The sequence below is a fragment of the Heloderma suspectum genome, chromosome 3, assembly GCF_057233095.1.
Source record: "Heloderma suspectum isolate Gila_16-S chromosome 3, 16-S_ref, whole genome shotgun sequence".
Lineage (NCBI taxonomy): Eukaryota > Metazoa > Chordata > Lepidosauria > Squamata > Helodermatidae > Heloderma > Heloderma suspectum.
Window position 1 is genome coordinate 265,329,477 of NC_139460.1, and position 18,983 is coordinate 265,348,459.

Below are 18,983 nucleotides of genomic sequence, written 5' to 3' on the forward strand. Positions count from 1 at the left end.
AATTGGCTGTGTGGCAAAAGCAACATATTTGATCCTTGGAAGGGAGTCTGCTCTCAGTCAGAGATGACCTTTCTGGGAAGAAAGCAGCAGCCTTTATGTGATCTAAACTGGAAACTAGTTTATTAGTCAAGGGGATCCAATGCTTGGTTCAGGAGAAAAGAAAGGAAACAATGAATAATTATTGTTCTTAATACTTATTTCAGATGTAGCACCTCGAAGGACTCTTAATCATTCAGTTGTCTGTTAACGTCTTCATCCCCTCCCCCCCTCCCCAAGTCTTAGGAGGGCTAAATCCTTCCATTCATGGATATTTTCTTACTGGTACTGAACATTTCACTCAAACATTAAAACATAACAAGACCTCTGCTGGATCAGACCAAAGGCATCTCTACTTCAGCACAGTGGCCATACAGCTACCCCAATGGGAAGCCCACAAGCTGGACAGGAGCACAACAGCACCCTCCTGCTCATGCTTGTCAGCAAGTGCTATTCATCCTGCCTCAGATATTGGAGGTAACACATAGTCATCATGACTAGTAGCCATTGCTAAGCCTGATCCTCCATGCGTTTATCTAATCCCCTTTTAAAGCCATCCAAGTTGATGGACATCACTACATCTTGTGGTAGCGGGTGCCACAATTTATACACTGTGTGAAGTACTTATTTTTATCCATCCTGAATCTCCTACCAACCAGCTTCTAGTTTTATGAGGGAGGGAGGGAGGGAGGGAGGGAGGGAGGGAGAGAGAAAAGATCCCTATCCACTTTCTCCACAATGTGCATAATTTTATAAACCTTTATCATGCCCCCCCTTAGGGAATGAAGATGAGGGTTGGGAGTTGGGAGCTGCAAACCAGATGCTTTGCAGTGCCACTTGCTAACTGCCCCCCCCAATAGATATCTAGTAAGGTTTGGGGAAGGCTGCAGGGCAAGCTATCGCCTGGTGGGGAGGATTGTGGAGAGATCCAGGGTGTGCTGGAGAGGGGTGTGGGGCGAACAGGAGACAGGTGGAGGGAACCACGGGGTGGCCTGGGGAGAGTTAGGGTTGTGGGGCAACTCAGGGTGGGTTGGGGTGCATTTTACCCCTTTATTGTGACGCATTTTACCCCTTTATTGTGACTGGAACATGCATGTATGCATTGTATGTGAGGGTAATTGAAGTCACCCACTGCTCTAACACCGTCGTTGGATGCCCTCCTGATTTCATTCTCTATCTCAAGATCACCCCAGGCGTTTTGGTCAGGGGGGGCGATAGCATGTATCCAGTACTAAATTACTGTTGCAGCCTGATATTGTCACCCAGAGTGATTCTGTGGAGGAGTCTGCCCCTCTTGAGGTTTCTGGCTTGTTTGACACTACCTTTTTTCACGTACAGAGCAACACCACCCCAGTACACTCTTCTTATAGAGTTTATATGGAGAGATGAGTTCTCTCCATTCCACCAGTTTTCCATTATACCCACTATATCTATGTTCTCCTTTAAAACCAAGCACTTCAGCTCCCCCATCTTGGCTCCGAGGCATCCAGCATCAGCACAGAAAAAGCCTATACACAAAAATGCAAGGTGTTGCACATGGGGCTCCTAGGCGCTCTTCCATCCAGGCACTGGCGAGACCCAAACCTGCTTAGCTTCAGCAAGGTGGCTGCATCATGTACTCTCAGACTATGCCCTAAGCAGGGCCCGTATCAGCAGCTGGCATCTTTGGGTGAATGCTTGGGGTGCCGGTGCCCCGGAAGGGCTCACCACTCACATCTAGCATGGGAGCCCTTTAAAGTCTGGCCTGGCACTCCCAGCAGCACTGCGTGGCTACGTCTAGCCACTGCTACAATTCCCAATATCTCCCCTTATGCAGTGTCGCTCTAGGATGTTGTGAGAAATTAAAATAGCAAGTATGTCCAGCTGCTTGGCATTGCTCAGAGTGCTCCCTGGAGCGCTGCCGCCGCCTGCCGCCAGCAGGTGAGTTCACCAGGGTTCACTGACAGAGGAGGGGGCCACGTTGCCCAAGCCCACTCAGACTTGAAGCTGGCCCTGATGTGAAGTTTGCATCTCAGAGCAGCTGGAGTCAGAGAGGCCTAATGCCTAGTGGAGAGCAAATAGAAGATTGCTCATGCTGGTTTGGAGGAGAGCAGGCATCACAGAGTCTTCAGGTGACAAAGGGTTGTGTGACAAAGTCTGCATTGAACTAACAACCAAAAGGTAGATAATCATCTGTTTTTATATTTTTTGATAAGGAATTATTGCCTTTTAATTTTTTTAGCAACAAACATGGAAAAGCAGCAAAGATGACATCATAAACTGCACAATTTTATGGCAAAGCTATTTGTAAGCATCACAGAGGGATGCAAAAACAGAAAGAAACTAAACATTATAGCTGATGTCATGTGAATCTAAGAAGGAGGCAACTAAAACAACCTGTAAGACATTGTGCTTTACAAAGAGGTCAACTTTTTAAAAGGCTGGACTGAATAACCCATGGTTATTTAATTTCAAATGACTAACCAGTGGTCATTTTGCTACACATTTGTACCTGAAGATGATAAACAAGTTTCCACATTTTCTCTAATTACTAAGCAAACAAATATAGGAGGACAGATCAGATGATTAAGGTCTTTCTGGCCTTGAAATGTAGAAAACTTTCTGTACCTGAGGCAGAGCCTCCTGTGTCCCAATTCATGTTATCAAAGAAATACAGAACTGGTTGGAGGGGGAAAAAATCCAGTGGCGATTACTACCAACAGACCTGTGGTCCCAAGGGACACCCTTTCATAACTGTAGAAAACCCATACTCCTCCTGTCCTTTTTCTGTTGAAGATAAACTTACAACATTGTACATGTTCAAAACTTGAGTATTATTTGCTCTTCGTTCCTTACTCCAGAGAAAAAATTCAATGAAGCTGGGCTGTTTTCCAGTTGGTTCCTGCTGAGAAAGAAACACCCCCATTCAGATCTGCATTGTAGTAACCTACAATGCAACTTATGTGTACAAAGCCTTCTTCGGATGTACCCAGTCTGTGTTATTTCCCATTCCCAACATTTGTACCTTTTGTAACACAAACATTCACAACCTCCTTGCCCTTGAAGGAATTACCAAAGCTGCAAAGTAAAAATCTAAACATTAACCCTTTACAGCATTTGTTGGTCTCTGAAGTCTTGATGAATTGTGGTGTAAATTAGTCTTCCATTGTATTTCAGGAGATATATAGAGATTCACGTTAAAAATCCATGGCTTTGTGCACCAAGCCAGAGGATATTAGCATGTCTGGGAAATGTCCATTCCGATTTCCTTCAGGACTCTTCCAACAATCTTGTCTGTGATGTTCCTAATCACTGCAAAGACAAAAAGAACATCCACTCTTCAATTTGCAGAATAATTGCTATAGGAGTTACATTGCTCAGAGGCAAGTAGCATACATCTTAAGCCTGATCTCAGACAGTTTAAGACAGCCCCTCCACCCATTGCCTCAAGTAATGTTTTGTTTTATAGGTGACATCGGGAACCATTGCTGGTAGATGCACTTTATGTCAAACCAAACCAAACCAAAATGACTGTTTTGGTGCATACAGTGCTTTTCTGTAGTATCCAGTACACTGGAACCTTCAGATATAAGACACTAAGGCTGGATCTACACTTACCGCCTTTTTTCGCTTCCAATGAGGTTTCACAACCCGCCTTTCACACTATGCAGTACCCGCCTCGAATTGGAACCGGAATTTCCCACTTCCGTGCTCTTGCTTTCAATACCCTAATATCCTGGTATTTCCCCTTAATGTGCTTTGATTTTCTGCCTTCACTACCGTATCCGGTCGTAGTCCCCTCCCCCACCTGTCCATATACGGCGGTGTTTGTATTTCCCTCCTGTCCAATCACAGCTCTCGATGGCCCTGTGTCTTCTTCCGGCTACTGTTCGCATAGCTTCCTCAGCAGCCCCTGTTTCCTCAGCAACAAGCAAAGGGCTGGATGTGCGCATGCTTGTCTGATCTCGGAAGCTTCACAACTTCGAAGCTTCGAAGATCATGCCTGAATTAGAAAAAAAAAAACATTGTGGAGAAGCCCCGATTCTGCGAGGATAACGCCTTAATTTAAAAAAAAACATCCAGAGCGGAGGATAGGAGGGGGTAAAACTTAGTCTCATTTGAAGGGATAGAACTACCCCCTGCACAATGCAGGAAGCCTGACTCCCAGGCGGTCACCCATCCAACTACTGACCGGGGCTGACCCCGCTTAGCATCCGAGATCAGACAAGCGCGCGCAGGAGAACAGCACAGTGCTCGAGTGTGAACCAAGCTCACACATTCAATGAAGCACTGCAATGGGGAAAATGGGTGAGTGTGAATAATCACGTTTTAATGCGAGAACATTTAACCTGACGGGACACCAAACTCATTGCGATGGTGGGCGCAGTGTAGATCGACCCTAAGCCTTGAAATGCTAAGATGGCTACAAACACAGCTGGGCAGTTGTCTCTGGATCCATTCAGGCTTAGGGCTACAGTACTCTCCCTGTGTCATCTTGGAATGTCCTCTAGCCTAGCAGTCCAGTAGAAGACCTGTAATGGATTAGCCTGCAGTGAGGGTCTCCTGGAAATGGATCCATCATAAACACTACAGCAGGGTATATTATGTCATCACTGAACTCATGATCAGTTACTACCAATGTGTTTTTCAATCCTGCTTTAAAATAAACTTTAAAGACTTCTCCTCAGGTTACCTGTCTAAGACTTGCATTCTTCTTACCTTATTTATAATCTAAATCCACGATTATAATCTAAATCCACGAGTTCCTCGGTGGCAAATGAAAATCAAACTCTTGGATCTTCTATGTTCTTATAGAGACATTGCCAGAGCCAATATTTCAAGAGCTTTCTGTCTCATAGTCCCCACACCTCACCCAAAGCACATTTTCAACAGATGATACACTAAACTTGCAGTGATGCAATACCTGTGATATCACACTGCATTACGCTAGCTTACCAAAACCTACTACCAAAAATCATGGGCTGTGGATCAGTGATAGAGCACATGCTTTGCATGCAAAAGGGCGCAGGTTCAAACCCTAGCATCTCCAGGTAGGGCTGAGAAACTCCCCTGTCAGAAACTCTGAACAGCTGCTGCCAGTCAGTGTAGACAACATTGAGCTAAATGGACCAAGGCAGCTTCCTATGCAGGGCCAGTATCAGAAGTAGGCATGGTCAGGCACCTGCCAAGGGCCCACACCCCAGCAGGGGGCCCGTTGACAAGAGCCTCCTGGAGTTGCTCGTCCTCTTCACCATTGCAACTTGCTTGTTCACCTGCCTATTGCTCTGGCTCAGACCACAGAGATGGTGAGGAGAAGGAGCAGCAGATGCTGCTGCCTTCTTGCTCACTGGCTCTCTGCCCGTCAAGCAAGCAAGTGGTAGCAATGATGAGGGAGAGGATGAGCAGCAATAGCTGCTGGTGACAGTGGTGGTGAGAAGGTAGACTCACTGAAGGAGGGGGCCCATTGACGGTGTCTTGCCCAAGGACCCTAAACAATCTGGAGCTGGCACTGTTCCTATCTTAAACCTTACTGGCACAGTTGTCCTGCTGACAGTCCCATCTTCATTTTGGTGCTTTCTGTGGTGTGGAAGTTCCAAACTCTCTCGATAATCTCGCACTTTGATGTTCTGCATGTCAAGCACTACCTGGCTTTTTGATGGAAGGGGAGGTTTACTCTGCCCTGCTTCAGATCTTGAGAATTTGACGGGTTTCTTGATTGTTGGCATTACGGGATCCAAGTTGGCACAGGGCTTCTGCTTGCTCTGAGTCTTTTCACTGAGTGCAGCCTTTTCCTCCGATTGGTTGGAACAGGTGTAAGAACGAAATCTGGTTGTGGGGACTAGGAAAGGTGGGGAAGATTGTTGCTTGCTACACGATTTGCTACTCTCAACCTCCTGTAACTTGGTGAAAGGGAAGCTCTGATCAGGGATAATTGGGAGTTCTTTTCTTGATGTCTTGAAGAATTCATGCTCTCTCTTAGACTGCAGCTTCTCCTTGGATTTTGTGAAGTCATACAGTGGGTTGTCAATCATCTCTGGTTTCATGTACAGATCTTCTTGTGGCAAGGGTTCTACCATGCTTTTCCTCACCTCAGTGTATCTGCAGTGGTAAAGGAGACAACAACCAAAAGGGAATCAAGTTCAGGTAAGATCATTAAACAGAGCGCGGCAGCCGTCCCAGGCTGCCTTTTGGGGTGTCGTGAAAGGGCAGCAAATTATTAGTGATTCAATTTATTCTTGTTGTATTTTTACTGCCAGGGAAGGAGAGGGGCAAGTGGGTTTTTATGCTTCAGGTGCCAAAATAACTTGGCCAGCCTTGGGTACTATGCTCCTTGACTTGACAGCACCATTTGCTGTTCCACCTCAGGCAGTAAAATGTCTTGGGCTGGCTTTGAAGGAATGTCAAAATGACAGTGATGAAAGCAGATGAGAAAAAAATTGGTTAAGAAGAATGGGAGATGCTAAGCTTCACACAATAGCAATGGTATGACACCAGTCCCCCTACTGAGTACTCCAGAGTGACAGAAGTATTGTATCTGCAAGACCTATAATGAAAACAAGATGGTGGTGCTGGTGGTGTTTCAGTTAAGGTTTTTAGAAAGGTGACTCTAGTCATACCTCACTCCAACAGCCTAGTAATCTCTCAAACCCTGGTGAATTACTCTGCTAAAGATCAGGTCAAAATGTGGAGAGACTAGAGATGTGAAGGCCTGGAAAAAAAGGGGGGAAATTGGAAAAAAAAAACACCCTTTTTCCCCAAGGACTGTTTTTGTTTTTTTCTGAAAAATTGAACAGCTTTGGATCATGAAATATTTTCTTTTCGAATTTAAGACAACATATGTATATATTGTTACCCATGCTTTACTCCCCCGCAAAATGATTTCTAAAAACTATGTCATAAGAACACTTTTATAGAAAGACTACAGATGTAAAATGTCTGGAAATAATGAAACCATGGGGAAAATATTTTTAATCCTCTCTGTAATAGCATAGTTAGCTCTTTCATTCCTTATTAAAATTATTGATCTAAAGCATATTTTACTGATAGACATTTATGCTCAATTTTCCAACATGACAGTAAATGTGCATTCTTGACAGCCTGGGTTTTGTTCTATAGAGTCCTGTGTTTCTGATGCTGTTTGCAGTCATTTAATGAAGTTCTAATCTATTCAGACAATAATTACAAATTTACTAACTGGAGTTAATTTTAAAAGTTTTAAAATATGATAATGTTATGAAGTAACTAAGCCATACATAAAATAATTTTAGGAACAGAAAGGCTGCTTTATGCTCCTAAAGCAGCCCTCCCCAACCTGGTGCCCTCTGGATGTTTTGGACTACAGTGCCCAGCATTCCTGACCACTGGCCATGCTGCTTGAGGCTGATGGGAGCTGAAGTCCAAAATATCTGGAGGGCACCAGGTTGGGGAAGGCTGTCTTAAAGCAACAAAGTGACTTTAGATCTGTAAAGGGCGCTAAAAAAAATAAGTATTGCTTATTTTTCAGTTTTTCCAAAATTTCCAATTTTTCAGGGGAAAAAACTTTTTTTCCATGGCCTCAAAATTTCAGGAAATTTTACATCTCTAGAAGAGAATAAAACATATCTAGGAGGTGAGAGAAAACTCACACTTGATCCTTTCGGTGAGTTGTAGACTGAGTGTGTGCTCTTGGAGACCCAGGTGACAGGGTGGAAGGTGTGGTGGGAGACTCTAGTCCCACCATAGAAGTGTTGTCTTTGGGTTGTAGCTCATAATTCCAGAAAGTAGGTGGTTGGTCTGGCGAAGGAATCTGCTTAAGCTGGCTTGTTGCAGAAAATTGCAGAGAGGAAGCAGCCATCCGTAAGTAGCTCGGATTGGTGACATCTGTAGTCACTGTACTGCTGAAGAGAAAGAGTTATGGAGGAGGGAAATAAACCATGTTCATAGAATATACAGTTATTGAAATGAGATAGTCTGTCACTCTTGGTAGCTGCTAGTGAGGAACCAGTAAGCTTTCATATGGGGTGGGCTGATGACTCCACCACCATTTTAGATGTTGTTGTATTAGACACCATCAGCATCAGACTACTCACACCTCAGGAAATGTGGTCTGAAGACTAGTGACCATGGCTGGCCTGAGATGTTTTGGTGGCTGAGGTGGAAAATCCAAATGGTACCCTTCCAAAGTAACAGAAAAACAAAAAAGGAAGAATAATAAATGCCAATTTGCCACCCTTTAACAGCACTCAAAACCTGTCACCTAATCCTGCCTCATGATAGGGTTGGCCTCGCAACCTATCAACTTATCCTATCACAAAACTGCTCTAAATCCATATTATTTACAATAACTTTTCCCAAAGATTACAAGTATATCTTTAAATCCTATTCAATTTACTGCTGTATGATAAGAAAATGGATATTTTCTTGATATTAGACTTCACCGTTAAGACCCATTTATGTATTTAATAACAATGCAGCCTTCTCCTTTGTTTCTTGCAAATCTCCCTTTCACACATTACCTTCTTAATATCAGTCCAAACCCACCCATTTTGTGTTTGTGAAATTAGCAGCAGACAAAGCAAAATGGGCTTAAGAGAATTTAGGAAGTACAAGATTAGGATGGAGCTACCATCAAATAAGTTTTAATAAAATTAGATAAAATAACAACTTGAGGGCAAGGACATGAGGTTCTGGACAACTGAAAGCGCCCAAGGACATGGGATGAGATTATACTACCAATTAAGAAGGATGGAAATATTGTGGATCTTCACCTTAAGGACAACAGTGCCCCAGGGGCTCAACATAGAGTGTATCTGGATGCCAGTATTATAATTCTGTTTACCTTCTCCTTTTTCTTGTCCTTTTCCCTTGTCCCCTGAACTGAATTTTGTTTTCTGCTTTTTACTTGCCATTGTTTGTAGATGTGGTTTTGTATAGTATAGTGCGTTGGTTTTATATCACAGTTTGTTGGAGCACTATTTGTTGAAATTGTAACAGTCTGGTGTGTGCCCGTAAGGGGATTTCATAAGGTTTCAGATCGGGAGCCATGCAAGTGATTTAATTAAGAGAAGACCACTGTGATTATCTACTCTCTAATGAGGTGATAACACAGCTGCACAAGGCTTTGGCCTTGGCTGGTATTTAACAGACAAAACCTCAAAGAATGGGATTACAGCCAAACCTGCAGTGTATATACTTTTCATATGCAGGACTTCATCATGCTTCGGGCCGGCATATGCAAGCGATTGGTTATGGTAAGAATATTTCCATTTGAATTTCCTCTAGATTATTTGGTCTTTGGCCAAGTTATTTATGGACAATTAATATGGCATACCTTTGCATTCTTTATATATCTCAGAGATAGAAGGGAATGTGTTCCTCCCTTCTCTTCCTGTTGCATCCAGTAACTGACCAAAGTAGACGAAACAGACAAGCTATACAAGAGTGATTTTCTGGTAAACATATTTTTATCAGTTTAAATTTGTGTGTTTGATTTAATGAAAGCGGCAAAGGGTGACTGTAACCTGCTATCTTTGTCCTTGTTTTTTCCTTGCAGGTCCAATTTTGAAAATTAACTTAAGGAAACTGAGTGTTTGAGGGTTATAGATATGGTAACTCTTTGTCCCACTGACGAAGACCCTTGGGGTTGAAACGCATATGGGACAGGTTGATGTGTATTAGTATAACCTACTATATGATTATTTTATCTATTAAAATTTATTTAATGGTAGCTCCATCCCAATCTTGCACTTCATAAGTTCGCTTAAACCCATTTTGCTTTGTGTGTTGATTCTGGTTTAAGATAAGACCTTTATTATTAGTATTTGAAATTAGCAGCAGGACATAGCAGTTGGTAACACCTGGCAAATCCAGTGTTTCACTGTTATGTAGTCAACAAAGGGCCAATTTCAATATAAAGTGCCAGAGGGTGTGCAATACAAATTAGTAAGAAAATTACTGTAGAACCTGTGCGCTACGGTCCCAATGGAAATGCTTCCCACCCACTCACCCACCAAGTGCGTAAGATTAAAACATTGAAAAACCAATGTGGTGGCAAACCACACAATTAACATAATGTGCAGTTAGAGGAAGCCTAAAGTAAAACCATGAGTTTACCGCAGGAGATCTTCTTTGCACGACTCATCTAGAGATGTTGTAGTTCCACGATAGCGAGCCATAGCTGCTGCTTCTTTGGCCACCAAGTGAGAGGATTGCCTGTTGGAAGATGTGCCCCTTTCAGGGAAAGGTGGGTTAGTGAGTTTTGAAATCTATGTTCATTTTCTCAAACATAATATTAACATGGTTGTCTTTTCTCCATGCAGCCATTTCTCGTGTTCACTGCTTTACTCAGAGAAAGTTCTGTACATGCTCTTATTATATTTCCTTGGTTTGCTCGGAAGGGATACATGGAAGCAACTTCCCCGGGTCTTAGCTTGTTTATTCTGCACTACGCACTCCCTCTGGCACATCCAGATCTGCCTGAGGGCATGTCATCCATCAACATGTCAGTCACTTTTGCACACATGAAATTAGCTGTAACCTACCTATGCTCTCGCTCTTTGGCATAGTCTACACAGCTCAAGCCCCTCACTGGTTTCTGTCCAGCAGTTTCATCCCGATCAATCTTCACAAAGTCTGAAGGAAACAGATACAAAAGAAATATCAGTGCTTAGGGTTACAGTTGATAATCCTCAGGTTATATATCTCTTTAAAAGCTAACATTTGTACTCGGTGCTAAGGGCTAAATCCAACATAAGTCCTACTTAGAGTAGACCCATTCAAAAGAATGGGACTTATGTTAGTCATGACTAAATTAAATCCAATTGGTTTCAGTGAGTCTATGTCTCCCAATTTTAGTATCACTGATTAACATAAGCCATCAGCTATGTTGTATGTTAAACCTGAGGTACAAGGCAACCATTGTGGCTGGACTGAAGGGCAGAAAGAGGAAGGGAGCCACTGAAGGGATTGGGCTAGGCTACGGTTCCTCCTTACCTTTCTCAGTCTCCTCCACACCTCTCTGAGGACAGAGCTACTGATCAAGATGGAGGGACAGAGCTAATGTGAAATCTGGGGCCACTCACTGCCCACCATGGTGATCTCTCATGTGCCTCAGAGGAAGCATAGCTGGAGCACCCTCAGTGTTCAGCTCCACCACCCCTGAGTACCGTTGGAGGACACAAACAACAGGAGCAGGTAAGGAAACCTGGAACTAGCCAGGGGGCCTCTTCAGCAGGATCTGAGTAGGAACTGAGTAATGAAGCTAGCTGCCTGCTGATGAATACAATCCTCACTACCCATTTTTAACAGGTTTGATGGGAAGGAGAGACCTGCTTCCCAGATTTATAATGTCACCAGTGAAAAAGAAAAGCAGTAGAACTCTGGAATCTATTACTGATAGTCAGGCAGAGGGCTCCCTCTTTCTGTTATTTGCTTGAAAGCAGGAAGGGAAAGTATAACTCAATTCTGTGCACCTCCTGTATTTTTCAGAGGTAGTCATAGTGGGGTGGGGGGAATATGATTTAACCATAGAAACTACCATGATACATTCTTTCACTTTTTAAAAAAGCATATACGCCCTGTTACCAAGATCCTTCTTCGGGATCTTCACAATAGGTAGAGTTCTTCCTTCACACATTATGTTCTTTCTACAAGGAGTTTATCTCCTGTAGGAAACCATCTCATTTAAAACTGGTAGATTCAACAAAAAACAATGTTTCATGTATACTGGACATGGCAGCACCTTGTTAAGAAGTCAGCTAGCTCTGCCACATGCTGGTGATGTAATGTGGACAATGCCTCATTTAAACGTATGATGTGGGCATGCCACATGGAGGCTTCTTTGTCGTTGAGAGTTATTGCTCGTACACATTTTGTTCTTGAAAAATCTGTGAGAATTGCGGATGTTCATGCTCTTTTAAATTATATTCCTGTGATGTGGGGATTAGTAGATGGACAGCAAAAGCGAACTTGGAAAGCCCTTACAGTTGCAAAAAGGCTTATACTTCAAGCCTGGAAAGATAAACACCCACCACCAATCAATGGTCTGAAGATCTTACTATTCTCTCTATATTTGAACACATATCCTACAGATGTCAGTCTTGTTTGGATGCTTAGTTAGATATACAGACTGCTTATAATATGTACATTTGGAAGAGTGGTGTAGAACTTTTCTTTTTTAAACTCTTTAATTAATGGTTGTGAAGAGTCATTGTGAATGATTTTTCTGTTTTGTTGTTCTTGTATTGTTCCCCGCACCACACCACTTTTCAAATAAAATTATAAAAAATATTTTTCAGTTTATAATTTGCAAAATAAATAAATGAATAATATAAGGTTTTTCCCTTGCCATTTAGATAGATAAAAAGAATCATGCTACCCATCATACATTATGACATATATGTTTTCCCATTTGGGGATTATCTCCAAGTAGAGAAAATAAAATGCATGGAATTATCTCTGCTTTAAAAGATGGGGGTGGGGGGCAGGTGGAACAACTACTACCACATTTATGCTAGGACAGCAGTCATCGAAAATGTGCATACTGGGGGCACCCCTTTCATTTATTGGCAGTCTATCAGCTCCTTCTCTCTTCTTCATCATGTCTCACTAATCACATACAGGATAACATGGGCATGTCCAGTTATAAAATCCTCTTTCCTGTTTCTGGTTGAGGCTTGGCTATGGGCTCCTTGCTTTTTCTTTCTCCAAGTCTCTGCTGTAGGTGCTGGAGAAGGTAGTAACTAGTAACACAAATTAACAGGCCTCCTTTTTTGATTTCTCGAGAAACACAGAAGGTGGCTGGGAATGTGAAGAAAGCCACTTTGTCCCTTTCCACCAGCCTCTGTGAGACAAGTGTCCAGGGCTGATGTCGCAGCTTTGAACTCTGAGTTCCAACTGAACTCTGAATAGAGATTTCTCAGGAGGCCAAATTCCTGCTTGAGGAGGCAAGCCCTTTTGTGACTGTGTCTGTGCTCAGGAGTGCTGCGAAGTCAAAATCCCCAAGTTGTTCAGAGTTAAAGTATGAGGATCCAAGTCAGACATGACAACGCCATATCTTATTGTCATACCCCAGATGTGGAGCTCACACTGCAATGAGCCCTTTCTGGCAGTGAAGATAAGGGCATTAAAATGTCAAACATCAAGACACTTCTGTTTATCTTTTCCTCAGCTGCATATTCCCTGCCTTTACCACCCCAGTCTTCAGCAGCTACCAGCTCTTGCCTCTCAAATTCCAGGTGACAGTTTACTTCCTCTGCCAACATATTCTGGGGCAACCAGGGATATAACCCAAGGCAGGCAAATGTCTTCGATATAAAGCCCAGGTCCTTTGCTTTAGACAGTACTGGCAGTCTGGGATGGAAATGAAGTCACGTTTCTCATCAGAAGCACACCAAGATAGTGCTCTCCTACATAACTGTTTTTGGCTAGTTGTAGCTGCTAGGAAAACAAAACCAGCTCTTTCAAATGCATCACTTTAGAATGCTTCCAAATGAGGCTTTTAGTATACAATCGTCCTGCCTCAAAGGGCTTCTCCACACCAGGCTTTTTATCCTGCAACTTTACCGGGGCTTCTGCTTCTGAATTCTTTGCAGGATTAAAATCGGCTCTTTCACATGCACTTCTTCTCCCCACCCCAGGGATTGCCTTTATCTGCAAGTTCTTTTTGTTTCATTATACAGGCACTAGATGGTGCTGCTGTTATAGCGCACCTCCCTCTTCACACAGATAAATTCAAATTGTTTTTTTTAAAATAGCTCATTATCTCCATTTCAAATAAAGCTGCGGAAGGGGTCAGAAAGCACGGGAGAGGTGCTGGAGGTTGATGACATCATGTAAAGGACCTGCAGACTTCCGTGAGTGACCTGTCTTGATTGCAGGATAAAAGCCATTTGCAGAGAAGCCCAAACACAGAATTTTATTTGTATGTCCACGTCCAGATGACATCTTCCATTTGCAACCCTCCCGTGTTTTCCCACCCTTTCTGCCTTTTTTTAAACCATAACAAATCAGTGGAGGAGGAAAAGACAGAATCGTTCCACAATGCCTTTTGATTGGTTGCAGTAGCAGCCCTCTCTCTGGAAGCACCCTTAGATCCTTCCTGGTCAAGAACATGATTGTGCTGGAGCCACTGCCTTACCGTATAGTTTTTCCCTCTGTTTGCCTTGGGATGTTTGTAGCTTGAATTCACCTTGAAAGGTACCCGTCTTTTCCCCATGGTGTGTGAGCACAGTTTGGATAGGGACCTGGGATTCTGTAGCTCCACTTTGAAGGGCAATGCAGCCTTCACCTGGAGAACAATGAGGGAACTGATTTAGACAAAATGGCAAGTGGCAACCCATTGTTACCATTTATCTGAGCAAACAAGATTAAGGCTGTAATCCTATACACAATTCCCTAGGAGTAAGTCTCACTAGGACTTACTTCTGAGTAGGCATGTATAGAATTGTGCTGACTGTAAAAGACCCTGAAAGACAACTGGAAACATAAATGTTGATGTCAGCTCTTGTTCAGCTCACACAGCAAATAGTCAAACTATGGAATTCACTACCACAAGATGTAGTGATGGCCACCAGTTTGAATAGCTTTAAAAAGGAGTTAGACAAATTCCTTGAGAAGCCTATCAATGGCTACTAGTCCTGATACCTCTATGCTACCTCCAGTAATTAGAGGCAGTAAACCTATATACACCAGTTGCTGGGGAACATGGGCAGGAGGGTGCTGTTGCACTCATGTCCTACTTGTGAGTTTCCCATGGGCAGCTGGTTGGCCACTGTGTGAACAGAATGTTGGACTAGATGGACCCTTGGTCTGATACAGCATGGCTCTTCTTATGTTATGTTGCATTGGCTGCCAATATGTTTCCGAGCCCCATTTAAGGTGCTGGTTTTAACCTAGAAAGCCTTACAAGGCTCGGGACTGCAACACCTGATGGAGTGTTTCTCCCATACACTACACTCAATATCTAAGGTCCTCCTCCAGGTGCCTACTCTGAGGGAGGCTTGGAAGACAGCAACAAGGGACAGGGCCTTCTCAGTGGTGGCCCCACAATTTGGAATGATCTCCCCCATGAGGTTCATCTGGCACCAACACTGTTATCTTTTTGGTGCCAGGTCAAGATTTTTCTCTTTTCCTAGGCATTTGGCAGCATGTGATGAGTTTTAATTCATCCTGGATTTGTTTTATGATTTGGCTGATTGGTCAAAATTATTTTTAGATGTTGTCTCTATGTATATTGTCTGTTTATGTGTTTCTTATGTTTTTAAATTGTACATATTGTATTTTTAATGTTTTTAACTTTTGTAGATTGCCCAGAGAGCTTCAGCTATGGGGTAGTATGTATAGATAGATAGATAGATAGATAGATAGATAGATAGATAGATAGATAGATCTTATTTCATTTCATCCAGTTATGGACTTCCCAGACGCGTCTGGCTAGCTAGTGTTGGAAACAGGTTATTGGACTAAATGGATCTTTGATCCAACCCAGCAGGGCTTTTCTTATGTTCATTGCGCAAGAGAATTTCACAGTGGACTATGCTCCATTAGGACTACAATATCATAACTGATCAAGTTGTAATCGCTAGGAGCATAAAAATGGATTTCTCTCTCCCTGCATGGGAAGTAGCATATTCTCTCACATATCAAATGCATAGTATTTAGGAGATGAAGCATTTACAGGTTTGAGTGATATTGTCCTGCAAAATAATATTCCTGTAGAACAAATGTGCATTAAGCAACTGGTCTGGTTTTGGGGGTGGGTAAATGTACAGTGATGATGCTCCTTCTGCAAAGAAGCATAGCCCTCAAGAGCACATAACATTACATTTTATTTGCATTTGCGGTTCTAATATATTTCTATGGCACTCAGAAATTTGTAATGTTTTGCTGTCATTCTTTCTCTCCTCACCACCCCCCAGAGCTTCAAAAAAATGCAAGTAGAGCTTGACTTATATATAAGCTCTATGGATAAAGGTTTACCGTAAGATTCATCACTGTCTGATGACTTAATGCTGATCAGAATGTGTTGGTCCAGTAGGTACTCTGGATCTGAAATAATTGGAGTCAGCTGAAAAGAAAAGGTCAAAGAGTTCAGTAAAATTTGAGAAGAAAATGTATAAGCGCTATCTGCTTGCCCTGACCACCTCTAGGGTAAGAGCAGTTCAGTCAATGGCAGCCAGAGGTGTTTAGGATCAAGACAGCTCCAGCTAATGGCAATCAGCAATCTTTAGGCTGAGAAGAATACATAAGTCAACAGCAGTCAAAGTGTCTATGGAATAGCCAGCCCTTCTGTGACAGCCAGTTAGTCACTGATAGAGGCCTTATCACAAAATACCTTAGTATCAGTAATATTGCTAGTATCCTCTTAAGAAGCCTCTGTCATTCAGCAAGTACCAGAAATTAAATATATCTGGGAAGCATGATAACAAAGTATGGAAGCTCTGGAGCAGAAATCAAACTTTCTAAATGCATAGGTTTCATGGGAAAGGCCAGTGGGAGCCCACATAGTTTGCATGCAGAAGGTCCCGGGCTAGTGCCACTCCCTGGCATCTCCAGGTAGGGCTGGAAGAGACTCTTGTCTGAATCTGGACAGCTGAGAACAATCATTGTTCACCATAATAAGCTGCTAGATTGACCAATACTGGTCTCGCTCAGTATAAGGCCGTTTCCTAAGTTCTTTTCTAGCATTTGAAAGTAATTTGACACCTTAACTCTAAAACAGTTCTAAGGATCTAAGTCATCAATGAAACATGCCTCAAAAGAATGTGATTAAGATTGGGATATATGAATGTTAAAACATAGTTGATAAAATACAAAATGATTAATATGATATTAGGATACAAGTACTGACTGGAGGGGAAATCCCTTTTAATTTAAACCACATCATACAATTTCTTCTATCATGTTCCAAGTTATTAAATCAGTGGGTATACTGTAAGGGTTTCTCTGGATGAGGATGAGGGATCACAATGGCTCATTCACTCACATTTCCCTGGTGATCAAGATGACATCATCATCTTTTTGTAATCCGCCCATGTTTTCCCAGCAATTCTCCCAACTTTTTGCTTAACATGGAAAACACAGTGGCTCATGTTGGTCATGCGAACCAGCCCAAGTATTAAGTAGAAAGAGAATTAGGTCTTGTCTCTTCTCATACTTGCTACGTAGGAGTCTAGAATGTAACACACCACAAACAGCTAATTGGGGCTACTAGATTTCTCTTGGCAGTACTTAGTTGGAAATCCTTTTACGGACACCAGCTGGAATTTCATTTCAACTTGTTCTTCCAAGCCATTTAATTACCCATATGTTCATTTAGTGTAAGGATTTGGAGCAGGGCTCCCAAAAAGTATTCTATAGCCTGTCTGTTAGTAAAAACATCTTCCTAACTAGGGAGTTTGAGGACAAAACTAGAGGAGACACCATTTATACAATTATCAATTATGTGAATGGTTTTTAAAAAGTAATTGCAGTTTGCCCCCCCTCCCCGGGACTGTGGCATGGGGAGTAGGAGGGCTTTAATCCTTTGCCTCCCACTCTGATTCTGATCTAGATATCTCTCTCTCACTCTCTTTCTCCCTCTCTCTCTCTCTCTCTCTCTCTCTCTCACACACACACACACACGTGCACGCGCATGCACCCACCTGCCTTGGAAACAAAAACTCCAGTTGAAGCAAATGGGAGCTTTTTCCCAATGCAAACTGCAGGCATGGATCCCCCAACCTGGATTGGGACTACAGCAGGTGGTAAAGGGTTAAAGCCCCACTACCAACCATATCAGGGTTTTGATCCATATTGGACTCCCCACGCCTGCAGTTTATTTTTAAAAAGACATTCATGCAACTGCTAATTGATGTCTCCCTTATTGCATGAATGGCATCTTATCTAGTTTGGCCTTGAGTTTTTGATTATCTAGAATCATAGCACATTTAGTGCTAAAATGAATCTGCGCTGTGGGATTCGGGGGATCCAGATGTTTTCCTTCTATGTACCACTCCTGTTATGGGGAAAATGTATTTTTGCAGCAGTCAAACAACAGCATGTTTTTGCAGGGAAAATGCAACATCCATCTCTATCCTCACATCTCGGCCTATTCGCCACTGCTCTTGTGAATGCTCTTTGGACTGGCTATCTCAATATCACAGACACCAGCTGATAGTGCCTGCAACATCATACGTGACTAGTGACATAATCCCTCTCCCACATGCTTGCTTGATTTTTTTGTTTCCTCTCCTTTTAATTTTCTTTATGTAACTATTGTGGTCATCCTTGGTATACCTTTAAATAAAACTTTAATTTCACTCACACACACCCCTGGCCCAGTCTTGAGAGGCAGAGCGCTTCCCTGCTTTACCACTCAAGTGGTAGGGAGGATGCTTGTCTAGCTTTTTAAACAAACAAAAATGGTGGCAAACACCCAGAAAAACTACCCATGGATCTTTCCCCTTTATTTCAATTGATTTTTAAAGCCTCTGTGCACCTCCTCTTGCTGTAGCAAATGTCTTCCCAGAAGGCAAGAGAAGATTCTTGTCAATTTTACTTCCCTGTTCAATATCAAAGAAGTGAAATTGACACTGGCAAAGCTGTGCAACAAGATAATTCCCTTGTCCATATCCTGTCCCATGGGGACTATATATAGTTTTATCAGAGATTTGTGGAAGCATTGTACTAGCAATAACTGTGATTGAGTATGTACCATGCATGATCTTTTAGACGCAACCTAAATCAGTTTTATAGAAGTCAATATACATTTGCTGTACAGCAAAACTACAGGTGTAATGACTTTGTTAAAAAAAATACAAACACATGCTGTCAGGCTACCTTAGGAAGTGCTTCAACAAACTTTACCACCAGTTCCCCTTCATTTCCTTCCTCATTTTCCCCCTCCTTGCTCTTTACAAAGCCTGCAAAGTATTAGAAAAGAACAGTTTTGGCCCGCTGAGAAATGTACCACAAGCACACATGTTTGCAAAACAAAAAACAAAGCAAAG

At 42.5% G+C, this 18,983-nt stretch overlaps 1 protein-coding gene and 2 long non-coding RNA genes across 9 annotated transcripts in view; 2 read left to right on the forward strand and 1 right to left on the reverse strand.

Annotated features, from left to right (window-relative positions):
* LOC146351190 (uncharacterized) overlaps positions 1-18,983 on the forward strand; it is a 51,917-nt gene that overhangs the window by 9,344 nt on the left and 23,590 nt on the right. The window lies entirely within an intron of this gene.
* Positions 2,191-18,983, reverse strand: part of INPP5D (inositol polyphosphate-5-phosphatase D) — a 95,063-nt gene continuing 78,270 nt past the window's right edge. For 2 of the 7 annotated variants that reach the window (XM_084846753.1, XM_084846746.1), the window contains 7 exons: positions 18,814-18,896; positions 15,973-16,060; positions 14,132-14,281; positions 10,536-10,626; positions 10,108-10,224; positions 7,641-7,892; positions 5,394-6,114 (listed from right to left, as the gene is read on the reverse strand). In XM_084846753.1, the coding sequence (XP_084702879.1) occupies positions 5,460-6,114; positions 7,641-7,892; positions 10,108-10,224; positions 10,536-10,626; positions 14,132-14,281; positions 15,973-16,060; positions 18,814-18,896 (1,436 nt within the window). In that variant the 3' untranslated portion in view covers positions 5,394-5,459. Of the gene's footprint in view, positions 3,328-5,393; positions 6,115-7,640; positions 7,893-10,107; positions 10,225-10,535; positions 10,627-14,131; positions 14,282-15,972; positions 16,061-18,813; positions 18,897-18,983 lie in introns of those variants that run through there. The other 5 variants (XM_084846749.1, XM_084846748.1, XM_084846752.1 and 2 more) reach the window with 5 other exon arrangements.
* LOC146351192 (uncharacterized) lies at positions 6,071-9,437 on the forward strand. Its single transcript, XR_014789548.1, has 3 exons — positions 6,071-6,159; positions 9,201-9,245; positions 9,350-9,437. It is a non-coding gene; the product is annotated as an uncharacterized LOC146351192 (long non-coding RNA).